This window comes from Mus caroli, chromosome 3 (genome assembly GCF_900094665.2).
Source record: "Mus caroli chromosome 3, CAROLI_EIJ_v1.1, whole genome shotgun sequence".
Taxonomy (NCBI): domain Eukaryota; kingdom Metazoa; phylum Chordata; class Mammalia; order Rodentia; family Muridae; genus Mus; species Mus caroli.
Genome location: NC_034572.1, coordinates 62,825,426 through 62,846,880, shown reverse-complemented (window position 1 = coordinate 62,846,880; position 21,455 = coordinate 62,825,426). Strand labels below are relative to the sequence as shown.

Here is a 21,455-nt window from a genome sequence, read left to right as displayed (position 1 = left end):
AATGGCATGCCTCGTGCTCCCAGTGTGACCTCTATGCTCTGGTGTTGCCTTGTGCTCCCAGTGTGACCTCTATGCTCTGGTGTTGCCTGTTACTGCTTCTTCCTCATCACGATTATCCTTACCTACATTAAAAATGACAACCATGGGGCTGGAGAGATGGCTCAGTGGTTAAGAGCACTGACTGCTCTTCCGAAGGTCCTGAGTTCAATTCCCAGAAACCACATGGTGGCTCACAACCATCCATAATGAGATCCAACGCCCTCTTCTGGTGTGTCTGAAGACAGCTACAGTGTACTTACATATAATAATAAATAAATTAAAAAAAAAAAAAAAGACAACCGTGCTGGGGGCGGAGAGATCCAGAATCAGCTAGAAATCAGGAGCTCGCTTTGCCATGCTTACTTATGCACCTGTGTCTGGATCTTTGACTGCTCCTTGGCTGTGTCTGTTGATTTCAAGTGACCTACTGTAGACAGCCAAAGGTCTTTGGGATGTTCGTGTATAGTTTACTTTTTAGTGATTCTACCCACCCCACAACTAAAAGTTCCCTTTTATTCTTACGGTCTGAGCAGGTTATGGAATCTAAGGAAACCGTGTAGAAGACTCAAAATCTGCTATACAGCATGACAGTCTGTCTCAGATAACATGGCTCACTCATCAAGAACTATGCTCTCCACTCACTAAGAAACACTCGCTAACCCCTCTCCATGCTTTGCTTTCTTCCTACTACCCATCCTCATCAAACCTACCTAATCTGTCAATCATCCACTGTCTACCTGATCTGTCAATCATCCACTGTCTACCTGATCTGTCAATCATCCACTGTCTACCTGATCTGTCAATCATCCACTGTCTACCTGATCTGTCAATCACCCAATGTCTACCTGATCTGTCAATCATCCACTGTCTACCTGATCTGTCAATCACCCATTGTCTACCTGATCTGTCAATCACCCATTGTCTACCAGATTTGTCAATCATCCACTGTTTACCTGATCTATCACCTATTGTCTACCTGATCTGTCAATAATCTATTATTGTCCCTATCTCCCCTATCTAGGGAACAAGAATTTTTTTTTTAAGTTTTGTCACCATTGTTCCTCCCCATTTATAACAATGTCTGGCACAGAGTAGGATTCTATAAGGGCTTTTACTTTTTTCTTTTTTGGTTTTTCGAGACAGAGTTTCTCTGTGTAGCCCTGGCTGTCCTGGAAATCACTCTGTAGACCAGGCTGGCCTCAAACTCAGAAATCCGCCTGCCTCTGCCTCCGGAGTGCTGGGATTAAAGGCGTGTGCCACCACGCCCAGCTAAGGGCTTTTAGAGTTCATGCAGGGCATTGTTCCAAATCAAAATATTCTTCTGTACTGTCCCCATGAACGTTCCCCTAATTAGATCACATGTCATGGCTTACAGTCGCATAGCCAAATAGTCAAGCAAGGCATGGAATACTTGTGCACAGGTGGGCAAAATAGCCTACGGTGTGGAAGTCTGGGAGTCACTGAGTACCACATTCACATCAAGAAGCATTAACCCACTGGCTAGTTCTACACACATACCCTTGATACCCAGGATAAAGAGTACAGAGGCCTAAAGGGAACACAGTCTAATAGGCATCCCTTTGTCAACATTGAGACGTAACACATACGTTTACATTTTCTGTGCAATCTTAAGAATATGGCTCCCTGGGTATGAAGGCACAGATTTCCCCCAGTTTCAACTCCTACCCTTGAGATGTAAAAGACAATGAAGCCAATTGCACTCAAAAGCTGAGAGCAAAGAACCACAAACCTGAGGCTAGCCTGGGCTACACTGGGATTTCCACACCAGTCTGAATGTCAGCAAAAGTACTATATGGTCAAGAAACAAGATGGGAGGGAGGGGAGCTAAAAGATGGGAAAGGAAGGCAGGCAAGCAGAAGAATGTGAGGAGGGACCAGGGGCTCCTCGGGCTGGCTTTGGAACTGCTGTGTCACACACCCCCATCACCGTTCCTCTACACACCCTCTCCTCTCCACTTCTCAGCTTTGCTAACTATGACTGTCATCTCTTGTAAGTTTTTTTTTAAAACCATGATGTATTTGCTCAATTATCTGTAGACTTACAAGCTCTTCATCAAATTAGCTGATCTCTATTTATAGCTGATAATAAGGAGGATCTGTACAGGAGATCTAATGAAAATTCCTGAGTGATAAAACTTTGCCAAATTATCCAATGCTGTTTCCCACCCAAGGACTGCTACCATTACTGAATATATTTGTTTCAATGGATGCTATAAATATGCACTCTTTTAAAATGATGCTTTTTAAATTAAAAAAAAATCAGACTGAGTAGTGTCCAGAGATAATGTTTCTGTAGTGTGTTTCAAATCCTAGTCTAAGATCTTATTAAAAAACAGAGAACTCTGAATGGCAAAATGATAGAATAAATCTAAATAGACTTTGAATAATGAATCTATCAAAAGGGAATTCATCTGTACCTAGTAAATGCAATCACATAAAGTGTACTTAGCTATTTTTAGCAATAACTATACAAAATTACTGAAGAAAGTCATCCATAAATTTTACTATTAATGCATCTCCATAGTCATTAATTTCACATCTTACTTCATTTACTATATTCAATTTACCAACTGTTTTGATGGCATATATATACATATATATATATATATATACATATATACATATATACATATGCATACACACACACACTTGCATGTATACCCACAAAAACATATACCACAAATAAATACTTAAAGATGTATTAGAAATAAGGAAAGCCAGCCTACAATATCAGGATACAAGAATGTAAAAGATAGATGAGCTAAGTACAAGTGGGGTGTGTGTGTGTGTGTGTGTGTGTGTGTGTGTGTGTGTGTGTGGTTTGCCATACAATTAACAAGCTGAGCCTTTACCATATTTAAGATGTTGTTCTAACTGTGGAACATAAAATGGAATTCCAAATGAAGGAAAGTTAAATTAAAATATGGATGTTTACACATTCCATAAAAAAGAGATTCAAAAATAAAAAGCTATACTTGAAATAAATTGAGTCTCAAAACAGGATGGAGCATATGAGCTCATCCTTAAAGGCACAGGAAACAAAGGCATAACTTGACAAATGGGGTTACATCACACTAAAGGACTCCACACCACAAAGTCAACACTGGAAGGGGCAGAGACAATCTGCAGAATGAGAGAAAACAATCACAGCATATAGATTCGGGTAGCTGCCCCAAATATGCAAAGAACATCAAAATCTTAATAGCAAAATTTAAATAACCTAGCTGAACTCTGAGGAGTTCAAGCAGGATCACAGGAAGGACAGGCTCTAGTCAGATATAGCAAGGGCAGGTTGCACAGGTAGGGTCACCATGGCTGCTCAGAGGAACACTCCCAGAACCCTCAGGACACAGGAGTGGCCTGGGACTGGAGCCTTCCAGTTTCTGTCTGCACCCAGAGCTCATTCTGTACCACAGAACTACATACACAGATACTGCCAGGAGAGAGCTGGTCTCCCAGGAGTGCCTACACACCTGCGAGCACAGGAAAGACCACTACTTCTCTTCAAATTCCTGGCCCAAAAGGACCCTCCCAGAGACATCAGGACACAGGAACCAAGGATCCTTCTGGTTTCTGTCTGCACCCCAGAGCTGACCCTGTGCCACAGCTCTCCATACCTAAATTCCTCCGGGAGAGAACTGGTCTCCCAGGAGTACTGACACACAGGCTTGCAGGAAGGACAAGCCACTGTCAGAGACATTAAGACCAGCTAACACCAGAGATAACCAAATGGTGAGAGGCAAGGGCAAAAACATAAGCAACAAGCCGGGCATGATGGCTCACGCCTTTAATCCCAGCACTGGGGAGGCAGAGGCAGGCAGATTTCTGAGGCCAGCGTGGTCTACAAAGTGAGTTCAAGGACAGCCAAGGCTGTACAGAGAAACCCTGTCACACACACACACAAAAAAAAAAAAAAAAAAAAAAAAAAAAAACCCATAAGCAACAGAAACCAAGGCTACTTGAAATCGTCAGAACCCAGTTCTCCCACCAGTGAGCTCTGGTTACCCCAACACACCAGAAAAGCAAGACTCTGATTTAAAAATCACATCTCATGATGATGATAGAGGAATTTAAGAAGGACATAAATAACTCCCTTAAAGAAATACAAGAGAACACAGGTAAAAAATTAGAGGCCCTTAAAGAGGAAACACAAAAATTCCTTAAAGAATTATAGGAGCCGGGCAATGGTGGTGCACACCTTTAATCCCAGCACTCAGGAGGCAGAGGCAGGCGCATTTCTGAGTTCAAGGCCAGCCTGGTCTACAGAGTGAGTTCCAGGACAACCAGGACCACACAGAGAAACCCTGTCTCGAAAAACAAAAACAAAAACAAAAAAAAAGAATGACAGGAAAACACAACCAAACAGGTGAAACAGGAACTGAACAAAGCCACCCAGGATCTAAAAATAGAAATAGAAACAATAAAGAAATCACAAAGGCAGAGAACCCTGGAGATAGAAAACCTAGGAAAGAGATCAAGAGTCATAGATGCAAGCAGCACCAACAGAATACAAGAGATAGAAGAGAGAATCTCAGGTGCAGAAGATACCATAGAAAAAAGTGACATAACAGTGAAAGAAAACACAAAAAACAAAAAGCTCCTAACCCAAAACATCCAGGAAATCCAGGACACAATGAGAAGACCAAACCTAAGGATAACAGGCATAGAAGAGAGTGAAGATTCCCAACTGGAAGGGCCAGTAAATATCTTCAACAAAATGATAGAAGAAAACTTCCCTAACCTAAAGAAAGAGATGCCCATGAACATACAAGAAGCGTACAGAACTCTAAATAGTTTGGAAGAGAAAAGAAATTCCTCCCATCACATAATAATCTAGACACCAAATGTACTAAACAAAGAATATTAAAAGCAATAAGGGAAAAAGGTCTAATAACATATAAAAGCAGACCTATCAGAATTATACCAGACCTCTCACCAGAGACTATGAAAGCTAGAAGATCCTGGGCAGATCTCATACAGACCCTAAGAGAACACAAATGCCAGCCCAGACTACTATACCCAGGAAAACTCTCAATTACCATAGATAGAGAAACCAAGATATTCTATGACAAAACCAAATTTACACAGTATCTTTCCAGAAATCCAGCCCTACAAAGGATAATAGATGGAAAATGCCAACACAAAGGATAATAGATGGAAAATGCCAACACAAAAAGGGAAACTACAACCTAGAAAAAGCAAGAAAGTAATCTTCTTTCAACAAACCCAAAAGAAGATAGCCACACGAACATAAGAACACCTATAACAACAAAAATAACAGGAAGTAACAATCACTATTCCTTACTATCTCTTAACATCAATGGACTCAATTCCCCAATAAAAAGAAATAGACTAACAGACTGGATATGTAAACAGGACCCAGAATTTTACTGCATATAGGAAATGCACCTCAGTGTCAAAGACAAGACACTACCTCAGAGTAAAAGGTTGGAAAACAATTTTCCAAGCAAATGGTCCCCAAGAAACAAGCTGGAGTAGCCATTCTAATATCAAATAAAATTGACTTCCAACCCAAAGTTATCAAAAAAGACAAGGAGGGGCACTTCTTACTCATCAAAGGAAAAATCTACCAAGAAGAACTCTCAATTCTGAACATCTATGCTCTAAATGCAAGGACACCCACATTCATAAAAGAAACTTTACTAAAGTTCAAAGCACACATTTCACCTCACACAATAATTGTGGGGAACTTCAACACCCCACTCTCATCAATGGACAGATCAGGGAAACACAAACTAAACAGAAACACAGTGAAAGTAAAGGCTTTTAAGAATTTAATGAAATTGAAGACACATCATACCAAAACTTATGGACAATGAAAAGAGGAAAACTCATAGCTTTAAGTGCCACCAAAAAGAAACTGGAGAGAGCTTACACTAGCAGCTTGACAACACACCTGAAAGCTCTAGAACAAAATGAAGCAACTACACCCAAGAGAAGTAGATGGCAGGAAATAATCAAACTCAGGGCTGAAATCAACCAAATAGAAACAAAAAGAACTATACAAAGAATCAACAAAAACAAGAGCTGGTTCTTTGAGAAAATCTACAAGATAGATAAACCCTTAGCTAGACTAACCAGAGGGCACAGAGACAGTATCCAAATTAATAAAATCAGAAATGAAAAGGGAGATATAACATTGAAATATATCTTAAAATAATTATTCTATTTCTTGAATATTAACAGTTGAAAATATTAAAATCATGTTCTACAAACATCATGGAAATATTATTGTTAATTTTTCTCACTGTGTTTAAATTAGCATTTTCTTAATGTTTAACTTCAAAGAGTTTTTGCTATTTTAAAATTTTTAAAATATATTCCCTGATAAAATCATTTCTCTCCTAGAAACACTGATAATGTGATAATGTTTTTTTAAATAAACTGATAGTTAAACAATGTACACAGATATATAATGCATTTTAAATACTCTCTCATGTCAGGTGATATCATATAAGGGCTTTTGAATATATTTCTTAATAATTCCTTTTTAATATTTTATGATCTTTTACTATGGTTAATTCCTAAAGAATATTTTGTATGTTTTGAAACAATTTAGTATTCAACATTAGATATAGGAGCCTCAGTTATGGATAGTATTAGAAGTTCATTAATGATATTTTTAGGGTATGAAAGGGTATGAATATAAAAGTTGAACAATTTTTTTATTTGATTCTCAAAATACTTAATATTATTAATGTGTTTGATTATAAAATGCATGTAAATAATAAAAATAATAAAATAATAAAACAAAAAATAATTTAAAACTTTAAGGGAAAAAAAAAGAGAGAGAGGGAGTTATACCCTCCACGGTCACCAAAAGCAGACCTTGCTGTCACAGGATCTTCCCTCTCCAATTACATTGGTGCAGAAGAGGACTGTCATTGGACAGGGAAAGGGGGGCAGAGCTAGGAGTTACAGAGAGAGGGAGTGTCCCAGAGAGAAAAAAAGAAGAACCAAGATGGCTTTGCACGTGTACTTGTGTGGCATTTACCAGCCACATGTAGCTATGAGTTCACAAGGTTAGAAATATTGGGGTAAAGCCTTTATCATTATCAACCAGCTGTGAAATTATTGTATTGGCATCTTGTAACTTGTGATATTATTGATATATAAATCTTATTGGTTAAAAAAATTAAATAACCCAGTTTAAAGATTGGCAAAATACCTAAGAAGACATTTCTCAAAAGAAGACACAGAAATACCAATAAGACTATGAAAAAAAATCTTCAACAGCACTAATTAGCAGGGAAATGCACATCAAAACCACAGTGATACACGGCTAATGTTCAAAAGACTAAAGACAAATGCTCAGAGCTGGGCATGGTGGTGCAAGCCTTTAACGCCAGCACTCGGGAGGCAGAGACAGATCTCTGTGAGTTCAAGGTCAGCCTGGTCCACATGGTGAGCTCCAGGACATCCAGAGTTTCACAGTGAGACCCTGTCTCAAACAAACAAACAAGACAGATTAACTGCTGGTGAGGATGTGGAGAGAAGGTACCCTTTCCACACTGGTGGTGGAAATACAAATCAATCTAGCCATTGTAGAAAACAGTATGGGATACTCAAGAAATGGAAAGATCTGTCATAAGATCTAGCTATCCTAGCACTGACTATATCCATGGGAAATGAAACATGTTGGCAGAGTCAACTGCACTCCCATGTTTATAGCAGCACTACTCACAATAGGGCAGAAGAAATGAACCACGTGCACACCAGCTGATATATACAGATACATACACACTCAAGAAATGGACCATGTGTGCACCAGCTGATATATACAGGATACATATAATACTACATTAAAAAATCTAATAGAATCCTGTCATTTGTAGCAACACAGGCAGAATCTGATATCACTGTGTTAAAAGTAATGAGCCAACCACACAAAGCCAAGTAGCAAGGGACCTCAATCCTGGGTAGAAACGTTTAAAAGTCGATCTCATGAAAGGTGAGAATTTGAACAGTAGGGTAATGGAGGAGAGTGAGGAAGGGTGGTCAGGGGACACTAAGTTACCGTTAAAGGCAAGTTCTGTGTGCTATCACACAGCACAAGGAACAAGGGAACAATAGTGTGATGCACGCTTCAAAAACTACAACATTATGAAGGTTGTCACTATAAAAATATGGTGAATGCTTAAGAAAACACATTACACAGTATGTACACATATTAGACATTATATGGTAACATTAATATATACAACTTTCATGCAACAGTTACAAAAAAAGGAAAAATATAAAAATACATGTTTAAAATGTGAGCTATAATTAGTCCTGAATTGGGCTAGTCGTGGCCCTAGAACAGGACCACCTGGTTTGGTTTTTCTCAGTGTTTGAGATGGCATTCAGGTCTCCACACCTTAAGCAAGCACTCCAACATGAAGCTGTTCTCTCTGCCCCTCCATCCTCTTTGAAGGCTCTATATGCAGCCACCCACCAGGCTTTCAGTGACAGAGCCTGATTGTGGCCACGATCCCAGTGGTGGAGTTACACTGGTCCAGCCACACTGTCTCATCTAGAACTCCAAATATCACGGGGTTCACTTTTGGCAGGTGGGGAGCAGAGTTTAAACTGGATGGTTGGCTACAGAATGAACAGCTGACTTGTATAACACTCCAATCCATGGGTTTTTCTACATAAAAAAGATTTTCTCGGCTCAGTCAGTTGATGCTTGCCCTGCAACCATGTTGACTGGAGTTCAATTCCTAAAAATGACACCACAAAGCTGGGCCTCGTGGCATGAGCTTGGACTGGGAAGGCAGATGCAGACAGATCTCGAGTTTCACTGGCCAGCCGTCTCAGCCGAATCAGTGAGCCCCGAGAGTGGGTTAGCTCACTCAGCTCTCCTCACAAGAGGACAATCCTGTTTATCTGGGTATCACCTTCATGACCTAATCATCTCCCTTGTCCAGTACCCTGGCACTGGCCCTTAAAGTACAATTGTTTATAACCTGCGTGGCCACCTAAGAGCCTGAACTTCACTTTGCATTAACATTACAAAGTAACTAATCTGAGAATTTCCCCATTGCTCCAGTCACCTGTCATCAAGAACAACTTCAAGAAAAGCCAAAGGAAGTAAACAGGCAGAAGACAAAACAAGATTCATTGGAGTCTTGTGAATAAGACTCCCATGAATTTCATCTTACCGAAAGCCTCTCTGGCAACCGTCCAGGAGTCCGCTGCCTACACACATTATGCATGCTAATTTATGCAAAGCAGGCTCTCCTTTTCCCCTGGAGATAACAGAAGATGGCTCCATCTTACTTTATGAGTGTGACTTTTCACTGTCTTCTAAGATTTTTTTCTTGTTCCTTTTCTATCTCGTGTTTTCCTATAGCTTTCTACTTGTTTTGTTTAAATACAGACTATTACCACCATCAGACTTTATTATCACTATAATACAGCGATTTGTATCTCACAACCCTCCAAAATTGAAATATACCTTCTAATCAATACTACTCATGAATAATTACTATCAATATGCCCAGTAAAGTTAGATAGCTTACTTAAAATAAGTATATTTTTAAGAAAAAACACAGGTGTTTGAAAGAACCTATAGCACACTATTAAATACCAAACACACAAATAAAAATTTGAATATGAAAAAAATGCTCTTGTTCTATTTTTTTACCTTAATTACATAAAATATCCGTAGAAAGTTTGCCATTGAGGATTCTAACCATAGCAGGTGTCCCATGAGGCATAGCAGAAGCAAAGGGGCAGGCATGAGAAAAGAGATTTAAAAATTGGTTTATTCAAATGATGGATCTCCTGAGTCTTCCTTCAGCATCAGAATCCTGAAATCTCATATTTTCATTTAAACAACACATTTACTTTTTAGAAGCTAGAGAAACAGCTTAGCAGTTAACACCAACTGCTCTTCCAAAGGACCCATGTTTAATCCCCAGCACCAAGCATCTGCAACACCAGTTCTGGGGGATCTGGCGCCCTCTTCTGGCCTCTGAGAGCATGAGGCATGAACTGGTGCAGACACACATGCAGACAAAACAGACACACACACACACACACACACACACACGAAACAAAACAGAATCATTTTCTTTTACGATAACATTTCTTCAAACAAGGAACATCTTATTTGACTAGTTGCTTTCAGTAAGAGAATCCATCAAACAATGACAGCTGAGTTAGATGGTTTATCTTTAATTATAATTAGCTTATAATTAGTAAACAGTGGTATAGAAAGTAAAAAAATACATAACCATAGAATAATTCTCTTTTCTGTTGTTTGTTTTTGTTTTCTTTGTTTCCTTTGTTCATTAGTTGAGACAGGATGTCGCTGACACTGATCTCAGACTGGTGATCACTGGGACTGTAGGCACAGGCCACCATGCCCCCTCAAATTATTCTTTATAAAACTCTGTAAGGCTTTTGTACAGTGAGGGGAAGACAGGCTTTGCAGCCAGATGACATGGGTTCTGACCCTGACCTTGTCTCTGACTCCTAAGACTGAGGAAAGAATGATAGGAAACTATGTAGGCAATGTATTTATTGCAACGCTTCACTAATAAGAGCTCAATAAAGATCGCATTGCTATTAATAGAAGGAATATTGAATACACATTCATCTTGTCATCTCCCAAGACGCTACTGGAATGCAATGAGATTCCAGAGAAACTCACAAATACAAAGAAAAGTCAGGAATAAACTCTTGGAGAGTGGAAGACATATGGAAGAGTCCTAAGTAAGCTGGCTGTACTGGTTAATTTTGTGTCAACTTGACACAGCTGGCGTTATCACAGAGAAAGGAGCTTCAGTTGAGGAAATGTCTCCATGAGCTCCAACTGTAAGGCATTTTCTCAATTAGTGATCACTGCTTGTGGACGTTGTACATCGTGGTGCGGAGCCTAGTGCGCACCACGATGTACAACGTCCACAAGCAGAAGAACATCCCTCCATGGCCTCTGCATCAGCTCCTGCTTTCTGATCTGCTTGAGTTCCAGTCCTGACTTCCTTTGGTGATGAACAGCAGTATGGAAGTGTAAGCCGAATAAACCCTTTCCTCCCCAACTTGCTTCTTGGTCATGATGTTTGTGCAGGAATAGAAACCCTGACTAAGACACTGGCACTGCAGAGAAAGTGGATCTCAGGTCCAATACAGGACTCAGAGCTGCACTGCTGCAATCTAAAGTTCCCCAGAGGGACCTACTTACGTCTTACAGAGTTATTTCCAAGCATCCCCATCTCTAGAACGACACGGGGCAATTTTTAATTACATAGCAAATTGCAATTCACTGCTTCTGCCAATGCAGCCAGGACCCTGTGGACAAGGGTTTCAGGGTGTTGGGTTTTCTCCTTTACATTTTTATTTTCATTTATTTGTTTTTAGTTGTAGCAATAAATGAAAAATAAAATGATTCAGACTGGTTAGAAGCAGCAACAAAACAAATCAAAGGGTACAGCTTTCAGGAATAGCAATATGCCATTAAGCCAACTAACAATGACAGGTAGTTGGCTTGCTCTCAAAGAACAAGCCAGGCTCACCAAGACTTCCTACGGTTAAATTCCCTGGTTCAGAGCTCAGTACCACCAACACTTACATACCAAGGGTTCAAAACTTAGAGAGGAACAAGGTACTGGCAATGTCACCTCTCACACAGTACCTCGGCCCTGTGGAGAAGCACTAGCTGGAGAATTCTGATACCTGTGATACACTGTAATGGAATGATAATTTAATTCAATCAATGTGGGGAACAATTTAGTGATAGCTAGTTAAGCTTAAAGTATGCATATATTACTTTCATTCATACACAAGAAGTCAGTACAAAAACACTCGTAGCAACATCAGTTACAGCAACAAACAGGAAAACTTCTGACACATCCATTATCAGAAAAACAGACGCATCCATCGTGGCAAACCTAAGATAAAGACTTGATATTTGAAATTCGCTAGCTGTGTGTCACTTAGTGTTAAAAGCATGAAAGAAAACAAAGATTATTTTGCAACCATGCCCTTTATCTAAATACACATGAAGTGTTGGTGAAGAACTCTGTCACATTATTAACGCAGATCTTAAACGCCCACCTTTATCTAGGTGCCTACAACCAGGTACAGTAACGAACCCTATGTATACTGTGTATTGTCCTAAATATACAAATTATGAAGAAGTTTAATTTACAAATTAGGATCAAAGATTGATAATAACTGATAAGAATTTATAGAAAACAGTTAAGTGAAATCTCAAGAAGACGCTATTTTACACTTTCACTGAAATCCTGACAACGTGACAGCATGGGCTCACACCCATAACACTATCTCAGAGAGGCTGAGGTAGGACAAAAGTCTGTACGCATGTACAAGGCCATCTTGGGCCACATAACAATTCCCAGGCCAAACTAGGCATAGAATGAGACCCTGCCTTCAAAGGGAAAATAAATGAGCTAACAGAAAGACAAACGTAGCGTGTTTGTAGACAGTGGTGTTAATCTTGTAAATGTGTAGAATGGAACTCAGCAGCCACTCAAAAGGGCACCAAGGAGAAACTATATTTGATAGTGGGCACCAAGACAGAAGGGAAGACAAAAGTTGGCTAAAAGGAGCTCAATACCTCAGGGAAGGCATTTCAGTTAACCAGGATTTCTCAACACTACACAGAGGCTTGCAAACAAGTCTACTGCCCCATCTGACTGATGCGTTTTACATAAAACATGCCTGGGACTGTTCTTTTCATAGTTTACATGGTTACATGTTCAATACTAACTCCTCAGATGCAGCTGTCTCTGCTCTAATCAAACCTTTGCTTTGTGTCCAACGCTGCTCTTGAAATGGCCATACATCCTGCCAAACCCAGTGTCCTTTCTCCTCTTTGCTATCTTTCTAGCATCTGGCACTATTAAAACTGACTCTCCCCTCTTTGAGCATCCCTGGCACCTACATCTCTGCTCTTCCCATACTATGATTCCTTCAATCAAGAGCATGAACTGATTTGGCCCAGGTTTGGCCAACTATCTGTAAGGACAACTCTAGAAGTCATAGCGCCCTCTTCTGGCCTCTGTAGCCACCTGCAGTCACATGCACACACCCACTCACATAAGCATAATTAAAAAAATTTTTAAAAATTCTTTAAAGTCCTTTCTTTCCATCTGCTAACTGCAGATCTACATATTATGGTAATGGGTAACTACACTCTATGTAATTTATTAACAGCTCCACAATTCATTCTTGGGTCTCCACTTCTGTCTCTGTTTCTACCATCTACTCCAGGCTTCCATCAAGAAAAGATACTCACTGGTCACTATCTCTTCCATCAAAATATATCCACAAGAGAATTTCCATAAACCAACAAGCCTCAATCACATCCAACTCCCCTTAAAAGCTTCTCCCATCAGTGATAACACAGTTGTCTTAAAGTATTCAAGTAATTATGAGATCAAGAGATAAGAACCCAAAACTCATCATATACATATGTATGTATGTTTGTGTGTACACATATATACATGTATATATACACATAGATATATATTTAAATTTTTTTCTCTTACAATAAGCCTGTCACCATTTTTCTATCAGATTATGGTCATTCTACATTGTTCTCTATGCCAATATCACCAACAAGAACTTATAATCACTAGTAGCTATGCTGATTTTGCTGATAGCTATTCTAATCTAACATTATTAATTTAAAAAGGCTCAGAAATAATAGAATGGAGAGAAAAAGGAAGGAGAACTAGCTGTGGAATAACTACGTAGCCAAGGTTCTCACTGTAAGGGCAAAATAAGGCCAAAAGAAAGGCCAAGGCAGCTCTCAGATCGGATAACAGGGCCTCATGCATGGACAAAGCTGCCTTCCTGCTGCCCACTGATGCAGCAATACAGAACCATGACATCATGGTGCTCCCAGCCCCACCTCTCTTATCCCAAGCTCGAATTGGGGGGCCTTGGGTTTTCCTCCAGACAGGAAAGAACTCTACCCTTGATATAAAATTAAAGAATTTGGGGACATTTTTAACTCAAACCAAAAATATCCCATCACTACACAGCCTGAATTTAGTTGGTCTAAAAAAAAAATTAGATTCCGTGACTTCAAGTCTCACATTTTAACTATATTTTCTCAGGCTATATTTATGTCTTCAAAAGAAAATGAGTTTTCTTTCACATTTCATTACATGATTTTTTTCTCTCCCCAAAGAAAAACAGGGTATAGTAAATAATCCTCACCCTTGTCACAAAGACCTCACCTTAACAGCCACCATCAAAATCGCTGCTGGTCACTGACACGCTCGCGCCTGCACACAACCCATCTCCCATCGCCCAAGATTCGTGAGTCTTAAAACAAAAGACCCCAGAACTGGGATAGCAAAGGCAGGAGAAGCTTACAGCACAGAACAATCTGAGCTGCCCAGCAAGAAAGCAGAGTTGTTTAATGGAAATCTAGGTGTAACAGAACAATTCCATCTCTTCCTTGACTGAAGCGAAAACGGGGAGCTCTATGCAGAGGCTTTATACTCCGACAGCGTATTTTTGTGAGAACACAAAAAGCAGAGAAGGGATGCGGGGGAAATGATCTTGGTTATCTGAACGGTACGTGTTTCTGTAAGATGTCTTATCCTTTTGGTTTGAGGCATCTGAGCCTAGGGGAGATAACTCAGCATTGTCACCACTGTCCTGGCCTCTATCCACGGAATCGACAGTGACCTTATTCAGAGCCCTGCCCTAGGCAACAGGTCAAACTTTCCGTTTGTTTTAGCAAATGATAACTTTCTCTTCATTTCTCCACCTCTCCCCTTCTCTTGAGCTCTGCTTGGGCTTCTGGGAAGAATTTCTCCCTGTGGGATGCCAGATATTTCCAGCCCATAAGAACAGTTATACCCTGCAAGAGTATTCACTGAGAAAAAATGTTTTAGCCCTGGATGAAACAGGTTTCCCACAGCCTTTAACATGCCAGTGAGGGCCCGGGGCTCTGAAAGTTAGCTGCAATGTGCAAGCATTTCCCAGTCATATTTGCCAGCAGAAAATATAGGCTCCGGAAAAAAAAAAAGTTATACTTGACGAACATTCTGCTGAAATGGAAGACAACCACGGACAAGCATCTGAGTCAGATCCTAGGGCTAAATACCATGCCTGTGAAGAGGACTCGGGCTGCTGCTGGGTTAGGTCCTAGACGGAGCCTTCGTTCTGCTGCATCCTCCTCCTGTTTCGCTGAAGCTGAAGCTAGTCCAGTCTGCTGTGCGTGGTCTGTGCAGAACCCACTGTGCAGGACCCAGCTGTCCAGCTAGACATGAAGACACAGCCCCTCCAGAGGGGAGCCCAGGAGATGAGGTCTAGGCAGGGAGGAAAGAGGCAGCCCTTGGAGGCAGAAGGTTGAGCTCTGTCCAACAGCATCTGTTTTGGGTTACTGTTTTGTTTTGTGGCTTTTCTTGTTTTATTCTGCTTTTTTGTTTTGGGGTGCTGGGGATCTAACTCGGAGCCCCGTGCACGTGGGACAACCCAGCACGGGCTCCTCTACTGAGCTATAATCGCAGCCCCATGTCTTCTTTCGGAATGGCTCCTTTATTTTTGTGATCTATGCAAGCTAAAACATCTTCCTAGTTGGTTAAGAAAAACAATACTAATCTAATGCCCTTAAAAACCTCCTCTTTCCCATTTGTCTATAAATTCCTCGAACATAGGACGCATGCTGCTGCCCCAGGTCCCTTGTTTGAGATTATACAGGTGCAGGCAGGCGAGTTGTCAAGAGGAGTGCTCCCCAGACCTGTGACAGGGACACGCAGGCTGTGCTGACCGACTGCCCCAGGTACTTGGGCTCACTCCCTCTGCTTCTCACTCTGAGGCAAAGGTTATTAGAACATAATATTTAGGGAATTGAAACTTAAATCTGTGGCTGAAATAGCCACATGAAGCTCAATCAATAGCTGAGTTTGCCCTAGGTTTATAGAGGATGCAGAGTAATCTTTCTATATTTGTAGAACAATGCTAAAATTGCATCTATCTCGGTTCATAAACAAAGTAACTTCCAGGACAGCTGCTGCTAAGTAACTTCTTTAAAGCTACAAGTCTGTTGCTGCTCAGTGGTTTGGAGAGTATTTGTGGGCCAGTGAGATATCTCAGTGGGCAGTGGGTAAAGGTGCCTCCTGCCTACACTGAAGACCTAAGTTCAATCCCCAGAATCTACACTGTGGAAGGACAGAACAGACTCAATTTCTGACCACCCCCACCAGTCATCTCTCTCTCTCTCTCTCTCTCTCTCTCTCTCTCTCTCTCTCTCTCGTCTCATCTCTCTCTCTCACATGCACACACACTATAAAAAATGTAATAGAATATTTAATCATGGGCTGGAGAGATGGCCCAGTGTTTAAGGGCACTAAGAGCACTGACTGCTCCTCCAGAGGTCCTGAGTTCAATGCCAAGCAACCACACGGTGGCTCACAACCATCTGTAATGGGATCTGATGCCCTCTTCTTGTGTGTCTGAAGACAGCTACAGTGCACTAATATACATTATATAAATAAATAAATAAATAAATAAATAAATATAAAAGAATATTTAATCATGATGAAATACAATAACATAAAACTTTATGTCCCCTTAGCATTTCAAAGTCTCAATGGCATTAATAAAAGAGATAGCTAATATACAGAAAACTTTAGTTTATCAAACAACTCAGAAAAAAATGCCATTTTGCCCATAAACAAGAAAGCTATTTATTAACAGTAGCTTAAGAGGACAAAAAACAAAAACAAAAACAAAACAGATCCTTACAGAGCATGTAAATAACATATTAAAAAAGGCAAACTACCCTGCAAAGGAAGGGGCTGCAGAAGTAAGATGATCCACACTCCCTCTCAACACATCTGCACACCTTCTCAAAACCTCATCTATAATGCTGCCCTAAAGAAACAACTGGACAAGGGTCCTCCAGAAGCCAGGCAGAGCATCGCTGTGAGCATAGCATAGGATAGAGAGTGGACTCCCTAACCCAGGTTTCTGAGGAGCAAATGGAAGGGCTTTTCCTGAAGCCACACCCACCCACAGCCATCTCCTCCACTGAAAAGAACCCAGATGCTCTCATCCCGAATCCCAGGCATCTGAGAGATGTCGGTATGGAGCAGAAAGACTGTGTGATGTCACTCTATAGGGAAATAAAGGGGAACATCCCTTAACCACGCTACCTGGAAGTGAGAGTGACAGTCTAGCAGAGGGGCTGTTTCAGAGGACTCAAATCCAGCAGAGCATAGGAGCTCACAGGAGGAATCAAGGCTCTCTGGGAAGCTAAGATGGGACTGCTTGAGTCCAGTCAAAGACAGCCTAGTCAAGACAGGGAAAGCCCACCCCTAAACAGAGGACTGAATTGTTTTTTACCTAATTACACATGGTCTCTGAAAACTAAAGGGGGAAAGCATGAAGACATAAGATCACCCTCAAAGGCCCAGATGCCTATATACATTAGTGTAGGCATCCAGTGTAAAGTGCAGACAGCTGAGGGAAATGAGAGGCATCGGGACAGTGACCAGAGAGTCGTGCCCCAGCCAAGGTCTGAGGCAGGCACCAGCTTTGGAGGAAAACCAGCAGCACTGTCCGCTGAGACAGGTTTGGGGTTTGGGACTTTAGGCTGATGGTCACTTAGTGCCATGCCAAGCCCCTAGCAAGTCCTGGGCCTCACAGAGGCCCGGTCACAGACAAACCAGCTACAATCTTTGTACAGCTGCCCCTGAAGCACGGGCTTTATAGGCAGCTTACTGCTTTTTAAAATATATAGAGAGAGCTGAGATCAACCTTGAACTTCGGTTCCTCCTGTCTTGACCTCCTAAATACTGGGGTTAATTCTTATGTGGTTTTATGTGGTTCTGGGGACAAAAATCCAGTGGTTTTGGGGCAGGCTAGGCAGGCATGTCACTGACTTAACATATATCCCCAGTCCTTGCTTACTAATTTTTAACTGAAAAATTTTTGCTCATACTAAGCACAAGTAACTGGGTCACAACAACCCTAAGGAAGCTGGCATTCAGAGGAATTCTTTAATCCCCTGCGTTCTGCAGAAGTCAGGGAGGCAGGGTGCAGACTGCCCTGTGCAGCTCTGAACCCCACAGCTGTCCTGCTCTTCCCCCGTGCTGGCCTTCCTCGACATGACTTAGTATGGTCAAATGAAGCTCTCAGAGGGAACGAGCGTGTGCTCAATGTTCTAATACACCTTTTCCTTCTCTATAAAAGACCAAATACTAAATATTTGAGGCTTCTTTAAGAAACACGAGCTTATTTTGTTGAATATTCAGTTTTCGTCCTTTGAAAACATAAAAACCACTCTTGGCTCCCAAGGCTGCCCAAAAGCTGGCTGCAGGCCACAGCTCCCTGACCTCTGTGTTGGAAACACGGTCCAAGCAAGCTCAGTGGTTCTGATCTGATGAGAACTGTAATAATTTATTACACTGCTTCACACGTAGGGGTGGGGACAGGAGCTCAGCATCCCAGCAGGAGGGGAGCGGGGAGATCAGCCTTTCTTCCATATGACAAAGACGTTCAGCGTGCTCTGTCATTAAATATGGTGTGAAGAACAGAGGCTGCCCGACTCGGGTCCTCATTAAGATAGTCCTAGAAGCTATTGGCCACATCTTTTCTTATTTCCATCCTTTGCATATTTCAACTTGGAATATTAATATTAATGTGTCACTAAAAATCAATGCTCCCCTCAATCTAATTAAGACTACTCTTTCAGATGGCCATAACGGAATGAACAGAAACCCGGGGCAGTTTAAGCTGACCAGAGGCTCTTTCAAGATGATCAAAAGCCTCCAGGGAGCTATTATTTGAAATTATGGAAATATTTTCCATTCGCTTAATGACATTTGTAAAACTGTCTTTGAACACTCCCTGAAACTTGGGAGAACCATCAAGTCCAGTAGGAGATGTGGCAAACTGGACCCAACTCATCAATAGCAAAGTGCTTATGAGATGCATTTCCAGTGACATTCAAATATTGCTCTGCAAGACCGAGTCATCCACAAGTTAGTATCTCCTTAATCTTCGGATGCTGAACCTGTAACCCAGCATTTCCATGTGGGCCAACCATAAGCAAGTATTTGTCACGTGACCTGTCAGTTGGCTTTGGTGCCAGGTCTAAGAGTCTCTGGTGAAAATATGTGTGGCTCTGCTGATCTATGCCTCGCTGCTTCCCAGCTACATAGTAGGAGAAGACAACAGCCCCCAGGGACCAATTTAATAGCAACAAATGTTATTTTCATTGCTGAGCTATACAAATTGGAAACAGAAGACTCTGGATTCCAAAGGCCACTAACTTATTTCACAAGGCTATATGTGACACCGTATGGCCCAGAGGTTAATAAATACGGGCTGATTTTATTCACAAGAACAGCTAGAAAATTGAAACCGAGAACAACAGAAGCTATTATTGGATTTTGACCCTTTTGTCCAATGTTATAATTCCTTCTTGAAGAAACCTTGGACAGTTAAGAAGGCCTGCCCTAACACCCACGAACACACACTAAAGAGAAACTATAGAAAGTGACCAAATGCAAAGCCAATTAAAAATGTATGGTGAAGCAAGGCAAGCTGTTTCTTTTCCCCTGTGTACACAGGACATGGTGACCTCAGTCACAGTGTAAGAGACCAAGCAAAGAAAGGGATATGACTTGGACTTGGTAGTATGCTAGAGATGTTATATACAGTGGATCATATAATCATTACAAGCTTATAAATAGCTTGTAATAGCACCCCTTATCTTACAGGTAAAGAGCTAAGGCTCAAGATAAAACAACTTCCTAAATCACACACGTAAGAAGTAGCAGATCTAGCTTCTGGTCCCAGGCAGTTTCAGATCAAGCCTGCCTTATTCACTCCATGGGGCTGCATCCTTCAAAGAAAACTGTCAACATTCAGGAGTCAGATATTCAGGTGGTATTGGTAAGCAAAAGGACCCTAGGCTTAGACCAGAGCTCTACTGTCTCCTGGGAGAGTGACCAGACACAGATGACACAGTTGTTAAAAATGTCATACATCAGCAACAGTCTTCAGAAAGTCAGCCCTCAAGGTCTACTATTATCAATACGATGCTACACACCCGAACTCACAGTCAGGCCTACAGAGAGCTGAAGACATGGTTTACAAGGCAGGAGTCTGTGACATCAGCTGTCTGGAAAAGGAGCCTGGCTACCACTGGTAAAAGCTGTTTCATCAAATACTATCTGTTTGGGTTCCAGATGGGCCTGAAAACTCTTGGCCCAGCCTTTAGGTGAGAGGCTCAGTGTGGAGGAGAGGGAATTAGAGGTCAGGACTAGGAGATAGGAGCTACATTCTTTTTTTCACTACGGAGTCATGACAAACACAGTCAAATCTTATTTCCAAGTCTTTGTCTACCAACTGCAATCATAGCATTGGTAACGACCTTCACAGAAGGTCAAATTTCTGCAAGCAGAACAGATGGAATCAGAATAGCAATCCAAATAATTCCAGGAAAGAAAAAAAAAAAAAAAAAAAAGGAGTGCGCCACAATTAGACTGGAACTTTGTATTTCCAAACAGCAGCCTCAAGCAAGCAGAGCCGAGAGCGCAGATTGAGGGACGAGGGCTGGTGCCAGGCACGCTGACACTGGCAGCTGCCATCCCTACATCTCTTCCTCCCTCCCGCCCGCCCACCCGCACTCTTCCCTGCTGCTGCATCTTTACCTAGGTCATCTGATTATATATATATATATATATATATATATATATATATATATATATATATATGAAGCCAGTTTCCTGATGAAGGGAAGAAAGCTGGCAGCAGAGGCAGGAAGCAAGGAAACCAGTGTCCAGAAGGCTAGAATGGCCCATTGACAATCTTCCTCTCCAATCCAGGAAGGACTGCTGTATAGCTCTGAGAGGGGAATGGACATGCCAAATCAAACCCTAATTCAGTAGGCTGTGAAGGAGATCCAGCTGAGCGTACCAGGCTGCCTGATTAATCAAGTCTCTTCTCCACTCTGATAGAAGCCACCATCTCAAAAGCCACATAATTGAGTGTCTACAGGTGACTGAAAGTGACAGCCAGGCCTGACAGAGATTCAAATCCAGCTCTTCTGGGCTGACTGCATTTCCTTCCTGGTCAAGTGGTGTTACTGAGTCCAGCCTGGGAATGAGCCAGATGGAGTCAGAGGCCACTAAGATACCTAAGGGCTGAACTTCTGAGAACTCCTTCCTTCCTATGAGAACTCAGCTGAGAGGGGAGGTCACAGACGCCTCCTTCCTAGCTTCAGTTAGCACAAAGAAAGAAACAAAACTAAGAAAGCACCAGGCGTGGTGGCACACGCCTTTAATCCCAGCACTCCGGAGGCAGAGGCAGGCGGATTTCTGAGTTCGAGGCCAGCCTGGTCTACAAAGTAAGTTCCAGGACAGCCAGGGCTATACAGAGAAACCCTGTCTC

General features: G+C 41.5%; 1 protein-coding gene across 2 annotated transcripts in view; it reads right to left on the bottom strand.

Moving 5' to 3' along the window:
- Ppm1l (protein phosphatase, Mg2+/Mn2+ dependent 1L) overlaps positions 1-21,455 on the bottom strand; it is a 254,782-nt gene that overhangs the window by 179,494 nt on the left and 53,833 nt on the right. Inside the window, exon 1 of one of the 2 annotated variants that reach the window (XM_029475249.1) lies at positions 14,279-16,231. The exons of the other annotated variant lie outside the window; for it this stretch is intronic. Within the exon in view, the coding sequence (XP_029331109.1) occupies positions 14,279-14,293 (15 nt within the window). The 5' untranslated portion in view covers positions 14,294-16,231. Of the gene's footprint in view, positions 1-14,278; positions 16,232-21,455 lie in introns of those variants that run through there. 2 annotated transcript variants of the gene reach the window in all.